Below are 21,527 nucleotides of genomic sequence, written 5' to 3'. Positions count from 1 at the left end.
GAAAATAAAATGAATCAAACCACATCGTGAGTGATCACTGATTAAATACTAAACGAAGTTCTCAAGCAACACTGACTCGCTCAATTCCATGAGCTGACATGGTGGTCAATAGAAAAATATGCATAGTGCTGGAAAAGACACAGTGGTTGTGAAATTGTTCATCTGTGATCAAATTATTAAACTTGTCTACAATGTAGAGTAGGTCAATAAATATTTGATGGAGCCTTTTCTAATGACTCTGCTGGTTTCACTTGTGCAGAACAAGAAGTCAAGGTTTTGTTAAAAGCTGTGATAATCAACACGGCACATTTTCTCATCTAGTGAAATTGGAGCTACATTTTCATTTGTAAGAAAAATGATAATCACATCCTGCAACATCCACTGCTGCTATAAATGAAAGATGAAGCTTTCAACAACTTCTAAGAATCTCATTGCATTTTCCTTTTGTGCACTTTTGCCACATATTCCCATATGCTCTTCATGTAACACAGAAACCCTTCACAGCCACGACAGGAAGTTTGGAAAAAAAAGGTTTGCTTGAAGAGCCCTTGATGGGCTGCTCAGGACTTTTTGATTGCTTTTTGTCCTTAGTGGAACAATTCTGTCCATCAATAACATTTTGTAAGGTTACATGACTAACAGCAAACCATGTCACATCTCTTCTGGAACAATTTATTCTCTGACAGAAGCAGAACAAAAGGATTTGTGATGGTACAACAACCTTGACATCATGTTTCCTCCATTTTTAACTTCGTTTGACCAGTCAAGTGTGAAAATGTGGGTGTGAGTCCACATTTTGAACAAATAGTGACACAGATGAGTAGAAATATGATAGGTCTTTTCATAAACATTTTACACTACAACAAAACCCATGAACAATTCACTGTGTATCGAATTTGAAACAGAATCATTTCTTTCTTCACAAAGCCTCTTTTCCACTGTTCCAAAACCAGCTCACATCTGGCTTTTGTCTGCAATGGGAATGGATTGAGTCAGCGACACTCTCGCATTAAATTACTTTTGCAGTAGAAACTGGTTTTAATAGGTTCCGGCTCAAATCGGCAGCGATGGAAACGGGTGAATGCACTAATTTGGCGAGGCAGTGAGGTAAGAGAGAGTGCCTCAGCAGTTTTACTTTTGTGACATCGAACATGACGCACCAGGGAAAAAAACGAAATGAAAACTCTGCGACTAATAATGGGAAAGGTCTCAAATGCCTTTTGAGGCGGATTTAACCTACATATATCCATTAATTCTGTTGTAAAAGACGTACAAGATTGACTATTACTGTCTTTCAGCAACAATGTATGAAAAGACACAAGACCAAAGTCATGATCCTTAGTGAGCTCCAAGCGATACATGACAGGTGAGGTGGGAGGAAGACTTCTGCTTTCCCTCTAATTACCGTTTCATTCTCGACTTCTCTAGTTCCCTCCTAACCTGGGCTCAGAACGAATTTAATTTACTCAGATTTTTTTTACTTTGTCTCCCTTTGTATCCCTTTTGGAGCAGACATTCACATAGCAACTGCACAGTAACACCAGAGTGCCAATAGATAAACACACTCTTATTAATAAATGAATATGTATAGATCAAAAACCTTCTACTGCACTTATATGCAAAGGATAAACTTGTTACTCTCTCACTCAATTCTATAAATCCTATGAAGAAAATGTACATATTTTACATAAAGCTTCAATTAAAGATTATTTCCACTTTCATAAGTGTGATGATTCTTTGGGAGCTATTAGTACATAAATATTAGCATATTTATCTATCTATAATATGGCAGGTAGCAATAATGACACAATTGTAAGCAGAGGAAAGGAATAAACACAGTTATGTATGAATCACTGCATCTTCAGCTATCCCTTTGTGACAGATGAGCCCACACTAGACATTTGCCAAGTACTGTTGAATGAGTACAGCTTTTATATGATGAAGACTTAATGTGCTGTGCTATTTGCAATGAGCCCTGTTACAGGATGCATGTGACTGTAGCAATGAAGAAACTGCTGTTTGTCCATCACTTCACATTAAACTGCAGATGTAATGTTGCTAATTAACATGCATACGTACACGACTTGACCATCATCATTTAAAATATACAGCGAAATGTAAAGTTTTGTTCATGCACTAATAATAAAGCCGATCACCCACTCAAAAATAATTTGCACTAACTATATGTGCAAAATGGTCTCATGTCTGACTCATATGCTAAAGCATGGTGTTGAGAGGACCACGTGGAACTGTCAGCAAGCCTGCACTCATGCCCCAAGGCACTTGAAAAGTGCATGGGTAAAAATAATGTATTGATTTACACAGGTTGATTTACAGCACCTTTACATAACACATCTTCCAGTCTCACCATCTAGCTGACTGCCTTTTGTCTTTGATATGACACTGATGTACGATCTCTTTGTAACTATATAACCAAACACACAGTCGTGCACTTAATCTATTTATCCACCATCAAGTCAAAGTTTGTGGCTGCATTTCAGCAGTTCCCAAAGCAAGTATGATGAAATAATATGCAGGTTTTGGGGTGGCTCATTGGCATTACAACGTTCATGACTGACATATGGCTTTTGACACAGTTTGTCCCCCTGCTCAGTCAAACTTTAATGTATTCCTGTCGAAGTTTAAAAAGGAAGCAATATAAAAAGCAGTATGAAACACATCAACAGGGACATAGTGAAGAAAATGAACAGCCGTTGTACTGTAAGTATATAAACAGCGCTGGGAGGGAGTTTGGATTACTCACAAAATTATGCAAAAATATTGTAGCAGTTCAACAGTAACACATTGGAAAAACTCGATCCTGCAGATAACCTAATCTCAAAATGTATCTTTGTTGTGTTCTTGTCTTTAATTGTCTACAAAAATGGATGGTGGTCCTTTCCCTGGCATCATAATAAAACTAATTTAAATGGACAAATTTCAGCTCCTGTTTTGATCAGAGGTAGATACCCAAAATTTAAGTAGAAATTTTGGGTATATATACTTTACTGGAGTATTTATTTTTCAGATTACTTTTTACTTCTACTCCTTACATTTTCACGCAAATATCTGTTCTTACTACTCCTTACATTTTAAAAATAGCCTCTCTTGTTTTCATTCCGGTTTGTCATCGTTCAAAAACACACACAATGTGGCGCAGCATCCCCCCCCCCCGCCTCCGCTGACGCGCCCCGCTGTCAGGTCCGGCGGCCATCGGAGCAGGCCGGCAAAGGGGGGGTAGGGGTTAGGTGGGAGATCACTCGCGTGCCACACCCACACACACCCTGGCCTCGGGAGACACGCTGGCCCTGGGGCGCAGCGCGAGACCCTAAGCACTTGTTTGGGGGGGGGGGGATCAGGCTGAACCGGTTATGATCCTTCCGCAGGCATAGGCTCAAATAACTTTGAGAACCTGCTGCTTTTGCGGCTAAACAAAGACTACTGTTAGTGTTGTTGTACATACAGGATTGAGTCCAAAGGTCTCAAGGTCTCTTCCAATAAATGTTATTGATAACATTCCACTGAAGTTTGACTTTTTGCACTATTACAATGCTTATTGGCAATTAGTTATCATGTCTTCCGCTCCAAGAAACGCATGTTACTGCTCAGTAGTACACATATGGTACTTTAATGTCTTTGCATTGTAATAAAATGTTTTTTTCAATGGGCATATATGCAGCTGAAACAGGTAACGTAGTGCATCGAACATTTTTCAACATAACATTTTAATATAACATTATAGTCATAATGGCCTTTAGAAAACTGTTTTTTTTTGGAGGAGGTGGTGTAGTGCACTATAGGCCCCTGAGACATGGCTTAAGAATTTGTACTTAATGGGAAAAATGTTCCCCTTACATTACTTTTACTTTTATACTTTAAGTAGTTTTGAAACCAGTACTTTTACACTTTTTTATACTTTTAAGTAAAAAGCTTGAGTTGATACTTCAACTTCTACAGAAGTCTTTTTAAACCCTAGTATCTATACTTCTTCTTGAGTAATGAATGTGAATACTTTTGACACCTCTGGTTTTGATCGTATTTAAATGTAGTTTGACAAAATATCTAGAGATTTGTAATAACATATTTATCAACACTGATTGAGCAGAAGCATGAAAACAATGTCAAGTGGCACTCAAGCATGTGCGTGACCAAAACAAATTTTAATGCAAGATGCACTGATGCAACAATCGGGTTAACGTTTACAAAATATGCACTTTTAAAGCGAACAAAAATCCCACAAATGTTGCCATTCACCACAGGAGAACTCAGCTGACTTTAAAATAAGCAACAATGAAAGTGAAGTACTTCTATCACATCCGTTCGTGAGAGTTTGCATTTGACCAAGGTTTCTACATCTTCAATCTGTTTTTTGAAGTTGCCATTTCAAATATGTTGTAATGACTTCACCTTAAACTGCCATCTCATATAAAACAACCCAATAAAACTTCAAATAAAAACACAATGCACCACATGCTTGTCTACAACAAAGAAACTCACCACAGAATACATTTAGCTTACCTGATCCCATGGACAGATGATCCCACCAGAAAACATAAAAAGGTAACCCATGGCAACCAAGCAGGCCCAAATGACCAGAGAGAAAATCCGTAGAAGTTTCTTGAAGATGGACTCAATGCAGACAAGAACAAACACAGCCAGGAAGATGGCCAGGGCTGTGGGTACAGTGATTACAAAGGCCACATGGTCCTCAACGCTCTGAAAAGAGATAATAAAATGAGACAGAAACGGTTAGATATATGGAGGATCTAAGAAAGAGGAAATGTACAATTTATCAGGGAAAACAGGAATAATTAGAGGGTTTTCCTAAGAGATGTAAGTAAAAGAATAGAGTTACACTCAAGGGCGCATGAAACAGTCACACTGTGTAATAAAAAGACTCATCTCTGAGCTCCATCTCAATACAAACAACCAAGGCAGACATGATTCATCCAGAGAAGCAGTAAATACAGAACAGTTGCTGCTCTGATATTATAAAACACACGCTGTCTACAACTAAATTAACCCTCTTCTGCTGGATGTTATCTGAGAGGAAATTAAACAAATGTCTCTTATCTCTGTGCGTCCTTCAGTAGCTTTAACTTGTTGGAGACACGAGAAACAGTGACGAGACTCAGAATGAAGGGCTGGTTAAAAATTCATACTGTAAAATATTACATCGGGGCGTGGGGGGGGGAGGTTAAAGCCATCATGAACATCTTTTAGGTTCATATGTTTTGTAACATATAGTTATTGTTGATTGCTGAGGCATATCAGCATATATATATATTCATTTTAAATGTGAGTGTGCAGTGCAGTATAACCGTGGATAGCTTTACATGTAATCAAAAGGAAAATACCACCCACTCTCTTTATGTGCAATGTTCCCTGAGACTAAAGAGTACAGCTCCTACATGACTGAATGTCACTGATCATCCAGATGAAGTTATTATGAGGGAGATAAGACAAAGATAAGGTAGGATACAAATTTATACAAATTCAAATTTATGTAAAAAAAATTGATATACTTAATAGATAAATACCTTAGACTCAGATGACCTACATCACTTTTGGAATGCCACGAAATCCTCTTTTGATCTACATTTTAATATATTAATTTCCATGGCTCCGTGGAGGCACATTTAACATAATATGTCTCTTTTGCATGTAATTTGTGAGTCTAGCTCAGGCTCAGAACATAACAAATGATTGTGAATGATTAAACTGGAGTGATCTAAACAGTGAAATGAAAAGCTAAAATTATGTCTATAAGGGTTGAATGTAGAGCAGAGCATTTGATACACAACTGAGCTATTAAAAACAAAAAACTTTAAACTGAACTGGAAATAGGAAAAACCCTCAGACCAGTGTTAACCAGTATGTCAAAGTTGAGTACATCCATAATGGATTTGCTGCTGCAGCTGCTGCCTTTCTGGAACACTTAGATCTGAAAGTTCTGATAAAAATTTCAGGAGTTTCTTCAAGGTAGGAGAAAAGCCCAGTGAATTGAGTTGTTTCAGCAGCCTGCCTTTGCCAGGTTTCATTCCATCAACGCATTTCTAGTGGTGTGACAAGGGATGTGAAAAGGGGTCAGGGGGTGGACATGTAGGCAGATGTGTCACATCCTCACAGACACAATTTGGTTTTGTAGGCCAGGAAGTCTTTATAAAACACAACCAACCAAAATAAAAATAAAACCTCAATAGTCTTGTGTAGTATTGCTATTGGTTATTTAGTCTTTTTAATTAAATAGGAACTTACTGCTCAGTGACACATTTTCCACATTTTACATGTGGAAGCTCCTTATCTATTTTTGATCCAGAAAAAAATTCAAATATTAAGTGTTTCTTACGCAGCATGATCCAAAAGAAGGGATTTTTTTCTTGAAAGAAATCATCACAATTAATTGTTTCTTTATTCATTGCAGGTACTAATCACTGAAACATAATTGTATTCACTCCATCTTTTATTTGAAATTTTTTTAGAAGTGTCCTCGCCCTTAAATCCATTTTTCTGCCAGATTCTCTCTCAGTGCTTCTCTATGCATCACCTCCACCCTCTCTCTTTCCTTTAGCCCCCCACCTCCCCTCTGTCTCTCTCTCATGCACAGTCAATGCACTGGGACAGGAGAGGATGTGTGTGACTGCAGAGAGCCACAGAGAGTTTGTCTCGCCCAGAGCAGAGCTCCAAAACAGCACCGGATTTAGGTCAGCCAGCGAGCAGAATGAAGGGATGATAGGATACAAATAAAAGAGAGAAAGATATGAGGAGGTGAGAGATGACACATGCACGAGAACGGAGAGAAAGAGGACGATGGAGAGAAAAAAAAGGGAACTGCAAGAGTCATGGCTATACAGCATGCAGCGGTAGAGCAAAAGAGGATGTAGGACAGAGAAAAAGAGCAGTGGGCTAACAAGTAAAGACATTTATTGAAATGTGTGTTCGTAGGAAGACTGAGTCCCAAAAGGGCAAAATTACATTTAGTGTCTAAAGGGAAATATTTTCTTCAGAACTGGAACATTTAAAAAGGTATTTTTAGGGTGTAGAGCAACAACTTAACCGTTCAACATTACTCATCATTTATTTTTGAATTCAGTTTTAGCTGCAATTTATAGTGTCCATAATGATTGTTTGGTTTAAGATGGGCTCTGAAAGATGCAGCGTGTCCGTCAGTGCTCTCCGTCTCTTTCAGTGTGTTTTGGACTAATCCCTTCTTAATCGCAGACTCAGCCTAGACAGGGAGAGGCACTCTCCAAATGCAAAAATGTAATTAAGCTGTCAAAGGTTATATTAGAACATAATGTTTTTAAAACTCTGTGTATAGTAACATATAATCAGGCAGGTTCTTAATAGTTAAAATTCAATCCCCATATAACAAATTAATTAGTTTTTTTGTATGTCTTTGTACGTTACAGCGTGCCTTGACATGACTGCATTGAATTTTTCAGCTTTTTAGAGCAAAGATAATCCTGTCAAAATAGTGACAGAGGGAGACAGACACTAGTTCAGTCAACCATGAGCTCAGACAATAACTAAGCCCCTTATACCCCCCCTCACTTTTATCTCACCCTTCTCTTCACATTAGTGCTGCCGTGAGGACCACATGCTGTGAGAGCATGCGTGTGTATAGGTATAGCTCACGCACGTCTGCATGTGTGAGTCAGAGGGGAGCCCACCTTTTGTATTTGACAAGCCAGTTGTTTCTGTACGTGTGTGTGTATGTACGCACATTTCTGTGTAAGCCAGTTTGACTTTGTATGTTCATGCTTACAAACTGGGCTGTAATCTCTCAGTTAACTGGTTATTTGGTTGGTCCATTTGCTCTTTTCCAACCAAACAGTAACTGGTGTTATTCATAAGGACAAATGCACAACAATCAATTGCCTGCCAGGATTAATCCATTATTTTTGGCAACAACTTAATTACGTTCACTGAACTACTTGGATTCAGCTCCACATCCATGAGGTCGAAAGTGTGGCTGCATTTTGATCAAATTAAAGACCGAAAAGTTGAGTGCAAACTTTGCAAACGACAGTTTGCATATCCCAGTTCAACAACCAGCATGAGACATTTAAAACCTGCAAGCTACCTTGGCTGTGATAGGATGCTGCGTCAGCTTTGTGTTAAAGCCTTCGGGCTTTGGCAGTGAACATATCAGACTTGGCATATTTCTATGTGTTCGGTCGAATGAGTGGGTAAAAATAATTTCATATCTTTGCAAGTAGAAGCTTTCGTGTTCATATATAATTTATTCAGGTTTAGAAGGATACCAGGTAGCGTGAACCAAGATTTTCAGTCAAACAATATTTTCCTTGGTTGACTTCAGTCGTACTTATAGAATATGTCAGTCTCCGGTGTATGCACATCCACATGCCTACATGTACCAGTCAACACTGTTTTCCGAGCTTTGATTTTAAATTAATTATATTCACAGAAGGGTATGTATATCGTGTTGCAGTATAACAACATCCATGTGTTTGTATGGTCCTGGATGTTTATTTATACTTTTTTGATTTGAATAATGTGACTGTGTGTGCATGTTGTGTGTGAGCAGCTTACCAGTCCTGAAGCAAAGAACACAGTCAGCAGAGCCAGGCAGGCTCCCATCACTATGAGCAGCAGGAACACAATCAGGGGATGCTGCTGGCTCATACAATAGTAGGACTCGTACAGCCAGTCCGGGGACCTGTTCCTCTTCTCCTGACCTCCCCCTCTATCCCCTTCACCAGACTGCCCTCCCCGGTCCAGGAGATACCGCTTCCTCCTTATTGCTTCTTGCCACATGGATCTTGGAGCCGAGGAGGAGGGAGGGAAACCAGCCGAGGTGGTCACTGCTGAGGTATCACCAGTTTCCAACACTGGTGAGGAGCAGTTGCTCTGCTCTGCTCTCCTGCTGCTGCTGTTCCTGTTGGGGACCCTGCTGAAAGAGCTCCTGATGTCCAAAGTATCCACGGGTTCCTCCTTCACCTCCTCTCCTAAGTCCTTCAGGCGGAGACAACTGAGAGCTGAGGCTGAGTCAGAGGAAGCGTGCGCTGGCCGGAGAGGTGGCAAAAACGCACCAAGGGTAAAGCGCAGCATCCTCCTCTCTCTCCTCCTGCCAACATGTTGGAGCGGGAAATGAAGAGAAGTGCAGAGACTGAGTGCTCTTTAGAGTGAGAGAGAAAAGAGGGAGGGAAGTGAAGGGAAAGGGGAGGGGGGAGGGGGTGTGATAAGGGGGAGGGGAGGAAGAAAAAGAAGGTGCAGCAGGAGGGAGAAGTCAGCGAGCGAGAAGAAAATGAGAGTGGAGAAATTAGTACTGTGACATTTATGCTGTACGCATAATGTGATATTGATGCCATATAATTATTCAAACTGAGAAACTGGGACTGACAGGTTAAGGACAAATGGTTTGAGCTGCCGGACCTTAAATTTACAGCTCAATCTCAGAACAGAAATAGAACACTCCATCACAATTTGCACAGTTTTAAGATTTGTACAAACAGCTCTGACAGGTTTAAGGTGCAGGCAAAAAAGGGGAATTATTCATCAGTAATGATCAGTTAAAAAAGGTGGGGGGTACAATGTTTCACCTTATAAACCATAAATATCTTTCAGATTATCAAAATAAATATCACCTACATCTGATCAAAATGACTTTGACCATGACCTTTGACCATGACCTTTGACCATGACCTTTGACTATGACTAACCCGACCAGAGCCCGATGCAGTTAATTTACATATGATGATTGCTTGTTTTTTACGATGACAGACTTATGGAGTTTAAAAACTTAAGAACATGAATGAACTAACCCAAATATCAACTCAACCCGTTTGTCTGAACTCTGCCAGGCACGTTGGGTCCCAGCATAATCAGGGTCGGGTATCCACACTCTACTCGACCCCACCTGGCTGCCCCGTCTACTTGAATATGCCACAAATTTTTGAATTATACATTACATATTGCTGTCACATATTTTCTTCATTAAGAAAACATTAATTAAAATCAAGTACAATTTACAGGTCCATTATATTAATTTAGGGGTCGACGAAATTAAGTTACAATGAAAAAAACACACACATCTGTTTCAGCTCTTGGCCAACCTGTGATTGGTCAACTGCTGATTTGACCATGAGGGTTCATATTATAAAAGTGTGGACAATCATATCCCCCCAGAAAAAACTATGTCACTTGGTGATTTGTGTTTTTGCTTGGCTGCAGAGCTGTGGATCTCTCTCTCTAGCTCGCTCTCTCACAGCAGGCGAGCAGACCTCGTCATCGCACCTGCCCTCTCTGTGCACCCTTCACAGGAGTGTGCATGAACGCATGCTACACACGTGATCTCTATAATCAACCCACATCGGCACGACTCCCGCCACCTACCGCCACTGACAGAATGTGGAAAAATTAAACCTTTTTATACGAGCGGAGAAATCTTTTCACCTCAAATCAGAAAAAAGAAATCCTTAACACAAACATTTATTCAATCAAACCATTTGTAATCTCAGTGCATTCTTTTGTAATTATTGTTATCTTTCACAGTCTGCATCGTCTTATCTATTTCCTTTGCTCCAACAAAAGACCCAATTTCCCCACGTGGACCTTTACAGCTTCATCTAATCTGATTTAATTAGATTAATTTAATCTAGTCAAATTTACGAAATTACAGTCAGAGTATAAGATAAAGCATAACAGAGCAAACAATAATGAACGTAAAAAAGACATTGATTATTTCCAAATAGCACTGAGAGATAATGGGAGTGGTGGTGATGGTTTTAATGTTCCAACCACTGGTGGGCTGTTAAAAATAGTATCTACCTTTTTCCTGCACCATGTTGTTTTCACTTTTCTCATCGTGATCACTCCATGTCCATCATTACCCTTTCCTTCACCTCCTTCCTCTAGTCTTTCCCAGCTGCCTTCACGTCTTATTTTGTTCTCACTGATTTCACCGCGATCTTTCACCAGTATCTTTCCTCTGCTCATGATTTACAATCCTCATTTCCCTCTCTTGATCCTTCACACCCTCTATTCTGTCCCCACCCTTTAAAACCCCACAACCTTTCACTTTTACTCAATCAAAGTCCTCTTGCGTACACGCAGCCCTTCAGCATCTGCCTCCATTTCCTGAACCTCAACTAATGTATTTCTTACCTCATCCTTATACCATTTCCAACTCAAGTTCCTTATCCCACATGCCTTTCAATTACCCCCATCCTCCCCCCATCTCTGATCCTCCCTATTGGGGAGCTCAATCCATTCCATCTTCATCTCGACCTACTTCCAACTCCTTTACTCCACCACCCTACACCCTTCTCTTCGTTAACACATCATCTCTCCTGTGCCTAAATATAGTTCATGGGGTTTGATGTGGAAATGTGTTGTAGGTGCAGGACAGAGAGAAATATATATATATAAAAAATGCAGACATTTAGTTGAGAGTTGTCTCAGTCATGCTTTTCTCTGTGAGTAATGAATAACACTTACAGGACATACAGGAAATTAGTAAAATTCAGAGACCCACAGTGAAATTATAAAGCTTTTCTGATTCTACCAAAACTATTATATGAAATTTCTCATTAGAAATAAAACAAAAATATAATTTAAACAGACTACTTCCAAATCAAATTTGCCACAAAACAACAATATGCTTCACTCTTAAACTTTCATAGAGCCCCAGTAATTACAAAGTAAATAAAACTGCCAGTGGGAAAAGCTCAGGTGCATGTGAACAATGAAATGACATCTGACGTCAATTTAGCTGCATGCTTTCAGGGTCTTAATATTGATGCTGGCTCAAAGTCACACCTTAGAATAAAAGAACATTTGCACCATCAAATCATTATTCAGGTGGTTTCCATGGTAAACTCATAATTATGCTTGTGCAAAGATATTTTTTCCAATATGATGCATTTGTCACACAGATTGGACCCATTAGCACACAGAATGAAATGCAATTTGCATTTTTGTGATGTTTTACAATTATGAAAAAAAAAGATGTAATGATGTTTGTTCACTTCTGTGCTAAGGCGACAAAGGCAGCATCTAAAATCGACTGTGACGCAAAAAGGAGGCAAGATGAATGCAACACACATTTGCACACAAGAAACAGTGAAAGTGAACTGACAGATATTGACCTATTCAGGGTTAAATGGAGGTCAAGACAAAGCCGACCCCCTCTCCCCATGCAGAGTCTGTTATGTTCACCTCTCACACACACAGACACACACACACACAAACACACTTGAAATGATTACTAGTTTATCAATAGGCAAATTGTATCAGCTGATTCATGCTAACTGCAGATACATCAATACTGGTGTTTAAAGCAGCCAATAAAGAAAAATAAATTACAACTAAGAAAACAGAACACAAAATCTCCCCAATCTCATGTGTTCAACTATTTTGGTCCAATCATGATGAGTTATCAGGTTCAACTGCATCACAGTTTAGCATCTGTGTCTTCATGGTAAAGGGCGTATTGTCATGTGTAAGACATTACTTTAATTATAATAACCTGCTGCCCCTCATTCCTCAGTCATGGCTGCTGTCGTGTTTGCGTCATGTGTTCCCTGTAGCCCTAATGTTGATGGACTACCGAGTTCTTTTTTTATCCGCACTGAAAGTGTTTGGCTCAGTTTAAGCTGCAGGAATTTCTGAGGGCTGCATGGTTCGGGGTGTTTTGCTGCCATGAGGGAGGCAAATTCATGACAAGAGAAAATCTGTCACACAGCCAAGAAATATGGTTGAAGCGAATGATGTGCATGAGAAACTTGTCTGATTCTCTCAGTTTCATCTTTAAAGCTGTTACACTAACCAAATATAATGTCTGACCACAAACATGTCTAAACAGCTAGAACCTGCATCGCAAGATGTATCATTAGACTGGTTGATGAGTACTTGAAACCCTAAGGTCACTTAAAGTTCCACCAACACTAGTGCCCCATCTCACCAAATTAAAGTGAAAAAAAGAGCAAATCCAGGATCCACATCCACATCCACATACAAAATTGAATGGGTTCTAAGAAAATCAGTTTCTGAATCACCCTTCTTGCTGAGAAACACCAAAGAAAACACACCAACCTTGGTGGAGATGATAAACATGTTCACATTGAGACAATAAATGACAATGGAAGCTAAGAAATCCCTCGTGCCCCTCCCCTCTAGTTGTATTGTTCCGTGTGTTGAAGACACCATTTCTCATACAGCAGCAGAGTGGTTCCTTTTGGTAAGAAAATAAATAGATTTTATGACTGCATAAAACCCTGCAAAGCAATACCTCAAAATCATTATACTAGGCATTTTTGCTTTAGAAAAAAATATACATCAGATGTTTTTGAACCCTCATATTTGCGCCCTCCTTTAAAATGCTCTTTGGTCTGCCCTACACTGCATTTCTGTCTTTAGCAGTCGTTTTCTTCTCTGTCAGAATAATTTATCTGTTTTCTCTGCAGGGGACTCTCGCATTCAACGAACTCCTTCAGCAACAACACGTGATGCACTTCTTATCTCATTACCAAGCACCACAGAGGGACATTTCATTTACCAAGAAAACCTCCCTGGCCAGTTGTTTATGGACAGGAGGGATAGGGAGGATGATTGGAAAGTTCCCGGCTTGAATTAATCGCCCTATACGTATCTCAGGCCTTTTTCTTACATTTTATTAAAACAATATTAACCGACAAATTGTAAACATTACGTCAGGTACAAACCTACGTGGCCGAGTGAGCTCAACCAACTGCAAATTAAGAAAACACATGCGAATAGAAAAAACATGTGCAAAATTAAAGAAAACAGCTTCATCAATTTGACAATTTGATGACACTTGACCTGCAAAAAGTCACAACACATGTAAATACTGACACGTGCTGCAAATTTTGATAGAGACAAAGGAAATGTTTCCAGGGGACCCAAACAAGTGATGGACCTGGCTGTATATTGATGCTTTGTGAAGTTGCTACTTCTCCGTGGTAATGGAACCACCTTCCTTAATTAGGGCCCGAGCACTGACAGGCACTGACAGACAGTGCAGCCCTAGTGAAATTGTAAGGATCGTTATTATTTTTTAGGCAAATGAATTGGCTTTTTGAGGGCTTTAATATGCTCAAATTCTTACCAAAATTTGCAGAAAATTAGAAAGTGGTGAAAAATTACGTATTTTGGAGTAATCTATTTATACTGAAACTTTAGCTCTAAATAAAGTGACTTTGCCATACTTAGATTCATAAAATTATTCTTTTTTTAATTAAGGGAATACAATGCAAGTAAAAAACTTGCTTAACACGTCATGTTAAACAACGACTTGTTGGAAATGAATCTCACCAAAATTTATTTTGAGTTTAATGGTCAATTTTATTTACAAATCAAACATACGGCAATGGGCAAAAAATTTGGACCCGTCTGTGCCAATACTTTCATGGCAGATTGGGAAGAAAATGCCCCAACAGCCACTCCATTATTTCAGAAATTTGAATGACATTTGGGGGATTTGGACCCACTCCAAGGAGGGGTTTGATGAATTTGTTTGTGTCTTAATATATTGAAGACACAAAATCTTCTATCACTCTGAAGTACACTTCAAATGACCAGTCTGTGGACTTTGTGGACACCACGGTATTCAGGGACCAACATTCACACAATCACATAAATTGGACATCAAGGTTTATTTATTATTATTTCCCTGTGGGGGGCTTTATCAGGGTCTAAACATGCTCAAAAAGTTATGAAACTTTGCAGGAAATTCAAGGTCTACGGATATTTTAGTATTCTGGAGTAATTTGAATTGGGCGTGGCAAAGTGGCTCAACAGCGCCCCCTGGAACCAGCCCCTAGTTATGTATATATTTGCCGCAGTAGTTTGAATGACACCTTTGATGTTTTCCATTCGTTCGTCTGTGGTTATGTGTGATTATTTCCATGGCTCTTAATTCTCTGTTTGATGACTACACTCGTCTGCAACAGTCGACAGTTTAGCTTTTTGTTTTGAAATGTGATGAACTGTAACAGATTATAATTGAAATACATAATTGAATGTGTTCTTTCTTTTATGTTTATTAAACTTTGAAATCCCACCTGGACTCTGTCCTGTTTTATTTTGAAATCCCTCACCTTACGTGTCCTCCGTTTGATTGAGGGGGAGCTTGTTTCTGTGTGGGAGCTTGTTTCCTTCTGGTCCCACCATTGTCTCCTCAGCCAGTTCCTCATGTCTGCAGTGGCAGGAAACTCTTCTGTTGTACATTTAAACCTTTGTGTCAGTGGGAATACTTTTCTCCCACCTGCAAGTCTACATCATCAGCCACATGGTGGCGCTGGAGCCTTTGATTTTATCTATGAATTATCTTTTGCAATAATCTCATCAAACCCTGATGAAAAATAAATGTAATTGGGGCGTTTAACCAGAAACTTTATCATAAATAGCTATAAATGAAAATAAAACATGAATGCAGACAAATATATTGAACATGAATGAATTTCTTCTGCTGTTCAGCTCTCTGTCAAATTGCCACAGTCTCTCTCTCTCTCTCTCTCTCTCTCTGCTTTTATATCAACACAAGTTGGTGTACAGATGCCACAGTGCTATGGAAGATATGCACTTCTCAGCTGGAAGCCATCTCCATTAACTGCAAACCATTTTATTCACCGCGGGAGTTTTCCTCCTTTATTCTGGTCGGTGTCTACATACCACCTCAAGCCTGCGTTAGCGAGGCACAGCGGCACCTGGCTGACCAGATAACCAGCACGGAGCGAAAATACCCGGACTCTATTCTGATTATCCTTGGGGTTTTCAACCAAGCACATCTCAGCCGTGAACTGCCAAAATACAGGCAGCACATTAAGTGTGCCACCAGGGACAAAAACACACTGGACCATTGCTACACAACATTAAAGAATGCATATCACTCTGTTCCCCGTGCAGCTTTGGGACTCTTCGATCACTGCCTGCTTCATCTACTCCCAAGCTACAGGCAGAGACTACAATCTACAAAGCCTGTGGTGAAAACTGTGAGAAAATAGACCAACGAGTCAAAGCTGGAGCTACAGGCCTGCTTTGACTGCACTGACTGGAGTGTTTTTGAGGCTGCATCTACATCACTGGAGGAACTGACTGACACTGTGACGTCATATATCAGTTTTTGTGAAGGCATGTGCGTACCCACCAAAACGCACTGCATCTTTAATAACAATAAACCGTGGTTCACAGCAAAGCTCAAGCGGCTTTGTCAAGCCAAAGAGGAGGCCTTCAGGAGTGGGGACATGATCCTGTACAACCAGGCCAGAAACACACTGACTAAGGAGATCAGAAGAACAAAGAGAAGCTACTCTGAAAAGCTGAAAAAACGGTTTTCAGCTAACGACCCCGCATCAGTGTGGAGAGGCCTGCGGGACATCACCAACTACAGGAAAACCTCCCCCCCAACCCATGGAGAACCCCAAACTGGCTGAGGATCTGAATGTGTTTTACTGCAGGTTTGATGACCCCACATTTACACCTCTCACCCGCTCCAACCCAGACTTCACACAATCATCTGCTCCCCCTGTTATCACCTCCCCCCTCCCCCTGACTCCCCACCGGCACTGACGGTCGTTGAAAAGGATGTGTGCCAGCTCTTTCAGAGACAGAAGACAAGGAAAGCACCAGGCCCAGACGGTGTGTCACCCTCCTGTCTGAAAGCCTGTTCAAATCAGCTGGCCCCCATCTTCACACGGATCTTCAACAGATCTCTGGAGCTGTGTGAAGTCCCCTCCTGCTTCAAACGCTCCAGCATCATCCCAGTCCCCAAGAAACATTGCATCACTGGACTGAATGACTACAGGCCCGTCGCCCTGACGTCTGTGGTCATGAAATCCCTCGAAAGACTGGTGTTAACCCATCTGAAGGGCATCACAGGCCCCCTGCTGGACCCCCTGCAGTTTGCTTACCGGGCAAACAGGTCAGTGGATGATGCTGTCAACATGGGGCAGCACTTCATCCTGCAACACCTCGACTCCCCAGGGACCTATGCAAGGATGCTGTTTGTGGACTTCAGCTCGGCGTTTAACACCATCATCCCAGAAGTCCTCCTCACCAAACTCATCCAGCTCACTGTGCCTGTCTCCACCCGTCAGTGGATCAAAAACTTCCTGACAGACAGGAAGCAGCAGGTGAGGCTGGGTGAAATAACATCCAGCACCCGGTCAGTCAGCATTGGTGCACCTCAAGGATGCGTGCTCTCCCCACTGCTCTTCTCTCTCTACACGAACGACTGCACCTCAGGAGACCCATCTGTTAAAGGGGACATATAATGAAAATTCCACTTTTGTAGTGCTTCTACGCGTTAATTTGGGTATTTGGCATGTCTACCGTCCCAAAAACTCTGGAAAAAAACAACTCCCGTGATTTGATGTGGTTCCTCTCTGTCAGAAACGCTACCCTAGAGTGCGTCCTATGGGATTATGGGCTTTTTGTACGTCAGAACTCGCCATAGCCCTCGGCCGGGCTCCCTGTGTGTCTGTGTGTGTGTGTCTGTCTGTCTGTCTGTGTGTGTGTGTGTGTCTGTGTGTGTCTGTCTGTCTGTCTGTCTGTCTGTCTGTCTGTCTGTCTGTCTGTCTGTCTGTCTGTCTGTCTGTCTGTCTGTCTGTCTGTCTGTCTGCCTGTCTGCCTGCCTGCCTGCCTGCCTGCCTGCCTGCCTGCCTGTCTGCCTGTCTGTCTGTCTGTCTGTCTGTCTGTCTGTCTGTCTGTCTGTCTGTCTGTCTGTCTGTCTGTCTGTCTGTCTGTCTGTCTGTCTGCCTGTATCTCTCTCTCCCTCTCTCTCTTCATTAAACATGACAAACGGCAGTAAACAGCGTTAAGGCTTTGAAATCATTGATTTCAGTTTTTTGTTGGTTTATTTTTATTTTTATTTTTTTTCAGCGGCGCTAATGTTGAGGTTAATTTATCACCAAACAAAGTCTGGGGACTGCACACACAGCGTCATTACCTGTTTGTCTGATGCTGCAGGTCAGAGAAGAAGTAGCTGCAGCCGTTTGGCCCTCAGCTGCATGAGGAGGAGGAGGGGGGGGGGGGGGCAGCGGGGGCTTGTGAGCGCCGCGGAGCATGTCGAGGCGAAACTCACACAAGAATTCAAATAAATGCCCCGTCAGATATCAAAACACATTGGGGGGAATTGATGACAGAGGGAGTAATTTTTATTCTTAAATATTCATGAATTAGGAAAAAATTGGACTCCAGCAGAAGGGGCACTTTTCTCATCCAGGGCAGAAGGGCCAGTGCTTGAGCACCACTACGGGTCTATCTGTGCACGTGCCTGCCTCCAGGCACAAAAACTGTTTCTTCCCTCTCGCCGTCTCACTTCTGAATAGCCAACCCACTGTGGCACTGTGCAATAACCCTGGATCTTTATAATAACCACTGTACAGTTTCTCCCGAAATTATATTATATTATATATAATATATATTATAATTATTTAATTATGGTTATTTTATTTCATCCTCACTGTATAACCGTAATACACATACCGTTTAATAATTATCCCTGCACTTCTTTTCTTAGACTGTCGCACTGTTTGTATTTTGTATTGTTTTTGTGACTGTTTGTATTGTACTGTTTTGTTTTGTGATGTGTATTCTGTGTAAGCACACTGAGAGCCACTTTACCGAGTCAAATTCCCTGTTTGTGCAAACTTACTTGGCCAATAAACCTGATTCTGAAATTGCCACAGTCTCTCTCTCTTTTCTAATTTTGAATGATACTGGTGTTGTACATCCAAAATATGTTCAGTTCACCAGACTGTGTGTGAGTGTTCCCGTATTTATATCTTAAAGAGTAGAGTGAGAACATTTGGCTAGTTCTCACTTTTACATTACATAACAATTGGCTGATTTACAATTAGGGCATTGAACATCTATCAAAGACCATTCAGGGGTTCAGTGTCTTGCCCAAGGACACTTTGGCATCCTGACGGGGATGACTGAGAATTGAACCACATTCTGGTTGGAGGGAAACCACTCTACCCCTCAGCCATGGCCGCTCCTCACTCCTTCAGAGGACTTTTTTAGGCTAAGTACTGACATCTTCTACCTTTACTAAACATAACTCCTCAATCCATGTGTCATGCTGCTCCCTTCATCTTTAGAAGACATTTCCTTACGTATAAACACCTTAAACATGAAGTTACAAACTGGTTTTTCTCATAGTGAATCCTGTTGTTGTGTTGATGTGTTCAGTTCCAAGCAGCATCTATTGTTCTTGTGTCCTGGGAAAGGATCCTCATATGGGACTGCTTCAAAATCAGAACGAGACATACAATGTCAGTACAAACACTGCGAGGCGGCTGTCTACGGCGCCATCTTCAGGGCTCGTGACTGCGACTGATCTGGTCGCATATGCGACTGGAATTTTGGCCGTGCGACTTGATTTGAAATCACGGTCGCACGCATGCGCCTATAAATATAAGCATAATAAGATCCACGCACCGCTGGCGAAAACTAGACCCCTGACAGAAACAAGCGATCAAATAAACTACTCTGACACAAGCGATAGAATGATAGTTGCTGTCACTCGCCCGTTTACACAGAACCCGGAAGCGCTATCGCTGGCAGCGCTAGCAGCGCACCGATCCATAATTCCCATGACGTAATGCATCCTGGAGTCAGCTGATCATGATTCGCGAATCAAGGAGCAGATAGGATAAGCAACAAGCACAGTTAGTAAGCGTGTGTATGATTGGCCATAAATTTTCGTGAACCTGTCAGGGACAAGATGAAGAGCACAATATCGGATTTTTTAACCCAAGGCCTCTCGAGAACGTTCGGAGCCACCGAACAGACAAGAAACCTCTGACAAGCCTGCATGTACGCCCGATAGCGGTAGCGATGTGGAAGACCCGCCCACGGTCACTGCCGATGCGTCGCCAGCCTCCCCGGGCCAGTGTGAGAGGGGCTTCTCCGCTCAGAGACGAATCAAGAGCTCCACTAGAGCCAGCATGGGTGTGGGCACCGTGGAGGATTTAATCCGCATCTCTGCGGATGGTCCTTCACTGGAGGACTTTGATCCACTTCCTTCTGTAAGGAAGTGGATCCTTACAGTGGATCAGAGCCGGCCGTAGAGCCAGGAGACCGGAGTTCAGCCGTCCCTGCCCTGTCTAATGAGCTGACTGTTAACGTTGTTGCTTTTTCTTATGTACATGTATGATGTTGAGTAAGTAAGAAACTTAAAGGACATTATATATATAGTGTTGTAACACTATGGCACATGTAGTAGATAGTAATATGTTGTTCTACTGATCATGACTGTAAAACTGATTATATTTTTAGCTATTAATGTCAAAATTAATCCTGATCTGTGAGGCCATTCTTATGTATGATGTTAAGTTATTAAGAAAGGACATTATATATATAGTGTTGTAACAATATGGCACATGTAGGAGATAGTAATATGTTGTTCTACTGATCATGACCGTAAAACTGATTATATTTATAGCTATTAATGTCAAAATCAATCCTGATCTGTGAGTGTCACCATGGTTTCTTAATGTTATAATATTCTTGTTATTTATTTTTCAACAGTTGACTGCAGGTACAAGAGCAGTCTGAGTAATAAAGAATTTGGTTAAAACAAATGGTGTGATTTGTCCTACTTCCCCTACCATCTAAACCACCTAAAATACCGTGCAATTATTTTCCACCTATCAATGTAGGCCTTTATCTAAGCAAGGTCATGCCTTACCTTTTATAATCTGTTCAAACATGTTATTCCAGGTTGTTAACATTGATCAATAGTAGTATTACTTGGTTTGGCCAACGTTTTATAGTGGTGCGCCTAGATTTTTGCTGGTGCTCCCAATTTTTCTGGGTTAGGAGCACAGTGCTCCTAAGCCAAAAAGTTAGTCTGGAGCCCTGATCTTAGAATATGGATTGACAATGGTGGACAATTACTTCACCTTGACTATGGTTTGGTTCACAATGATCGTGTGATGATCAGTAGAACCTGTTCATTTAGACATTAATTTTCAAAAAAATGTCGACTTAACAACCTATCCCAATAAGTATATACAAACAAATAGGCTTAACCTTAATCAAATAATAACAAAGTCAAACAAGGAAGTTTCAACCCATTCTAAATCTAATCCCGCCCCTTTGGTCTCCTCCACTTCCTGTGGGATGGGCTTAAAAGACCATTTCCTGCAGGCTTCAGGCCTTTTGCCAGGAAAGCTCTTTACAGACAAAGGGTAAGTGTTTGTCTAAATTAAAAAAAAAGACAGAATAATTAAAGAAAAATAATTTTCCAGTTACACTCGATATGTTTTCCAGTGTATCTAGTCAGAATATAAGTGGAAAACACGCTGGTGTGAAAGACAGTCAACATTCTTAATCATGGCAGTGAACATCCCAGGAGTGATATTGATGGTGCTCTTCTACCTGTTGGTCCTTGGGATCGGCATCTGGGCTTCTTTCAAGTCCAAGAGGGAACAGAAGAAAAGTGGAGCCAATGAGACGGAGATGACGTTACTGTTCTTCTTTGTTTAAACTGGGACAAATGACAGAGATCTACTGAACTACAAAGATTGTAATCT

General features: G+C 41.0%; 1 protein-coding gene across 1 annotated transcript in view; it reads right to left on the bottom strand.

Annotated features, from left to right (window-relative positions):
- The window catches only part of adcy2a (adenylate cyclase 2a), a 65,348-nt gene extending 56,162 nt beyond the window's left edge, over positions 1-9,186 (bottom strand). Inside the window, exons 1-2 of the mRNA XM_061081344.1 lie at positions 8,557-9,186; positions 4,519-4,716 (exon numbers count right to left, since the gene is read on the bottom strand). Of these exons, the coding sequence (XP_060937327.1) occupies positions 4,519-4,716; positions 8,557-9,075 (717 nt within the window). The 5' untranslated portion in view covers positions 9,076-9,186. The remainder of the gene's footprint in view (positions 1-4,518; positions 4,717-8,556) is intronic.
- Positions 9,187-21,527: the final 12,341 nt, after the last annotated feature.

This window comes from Limanda limanda, chromosome 11 (genome assembly GCF_963576545.1).
Source record: "Limanda limanda chromosome 11, fLimLim1.1, whole genome shotgun sequence".
Lineage (NCBI taxonomy): Eukaryota > Metazoa > Chordata > Actinopteri > Pleuronectiformes > Pleuronectidae > Limanda > Limanda limanda.
The sequence above is the reverse complement of the archived record's forward strand: the minus strand, read 5'-3'. Positions and strand labels throughout refer to the sequence as shown.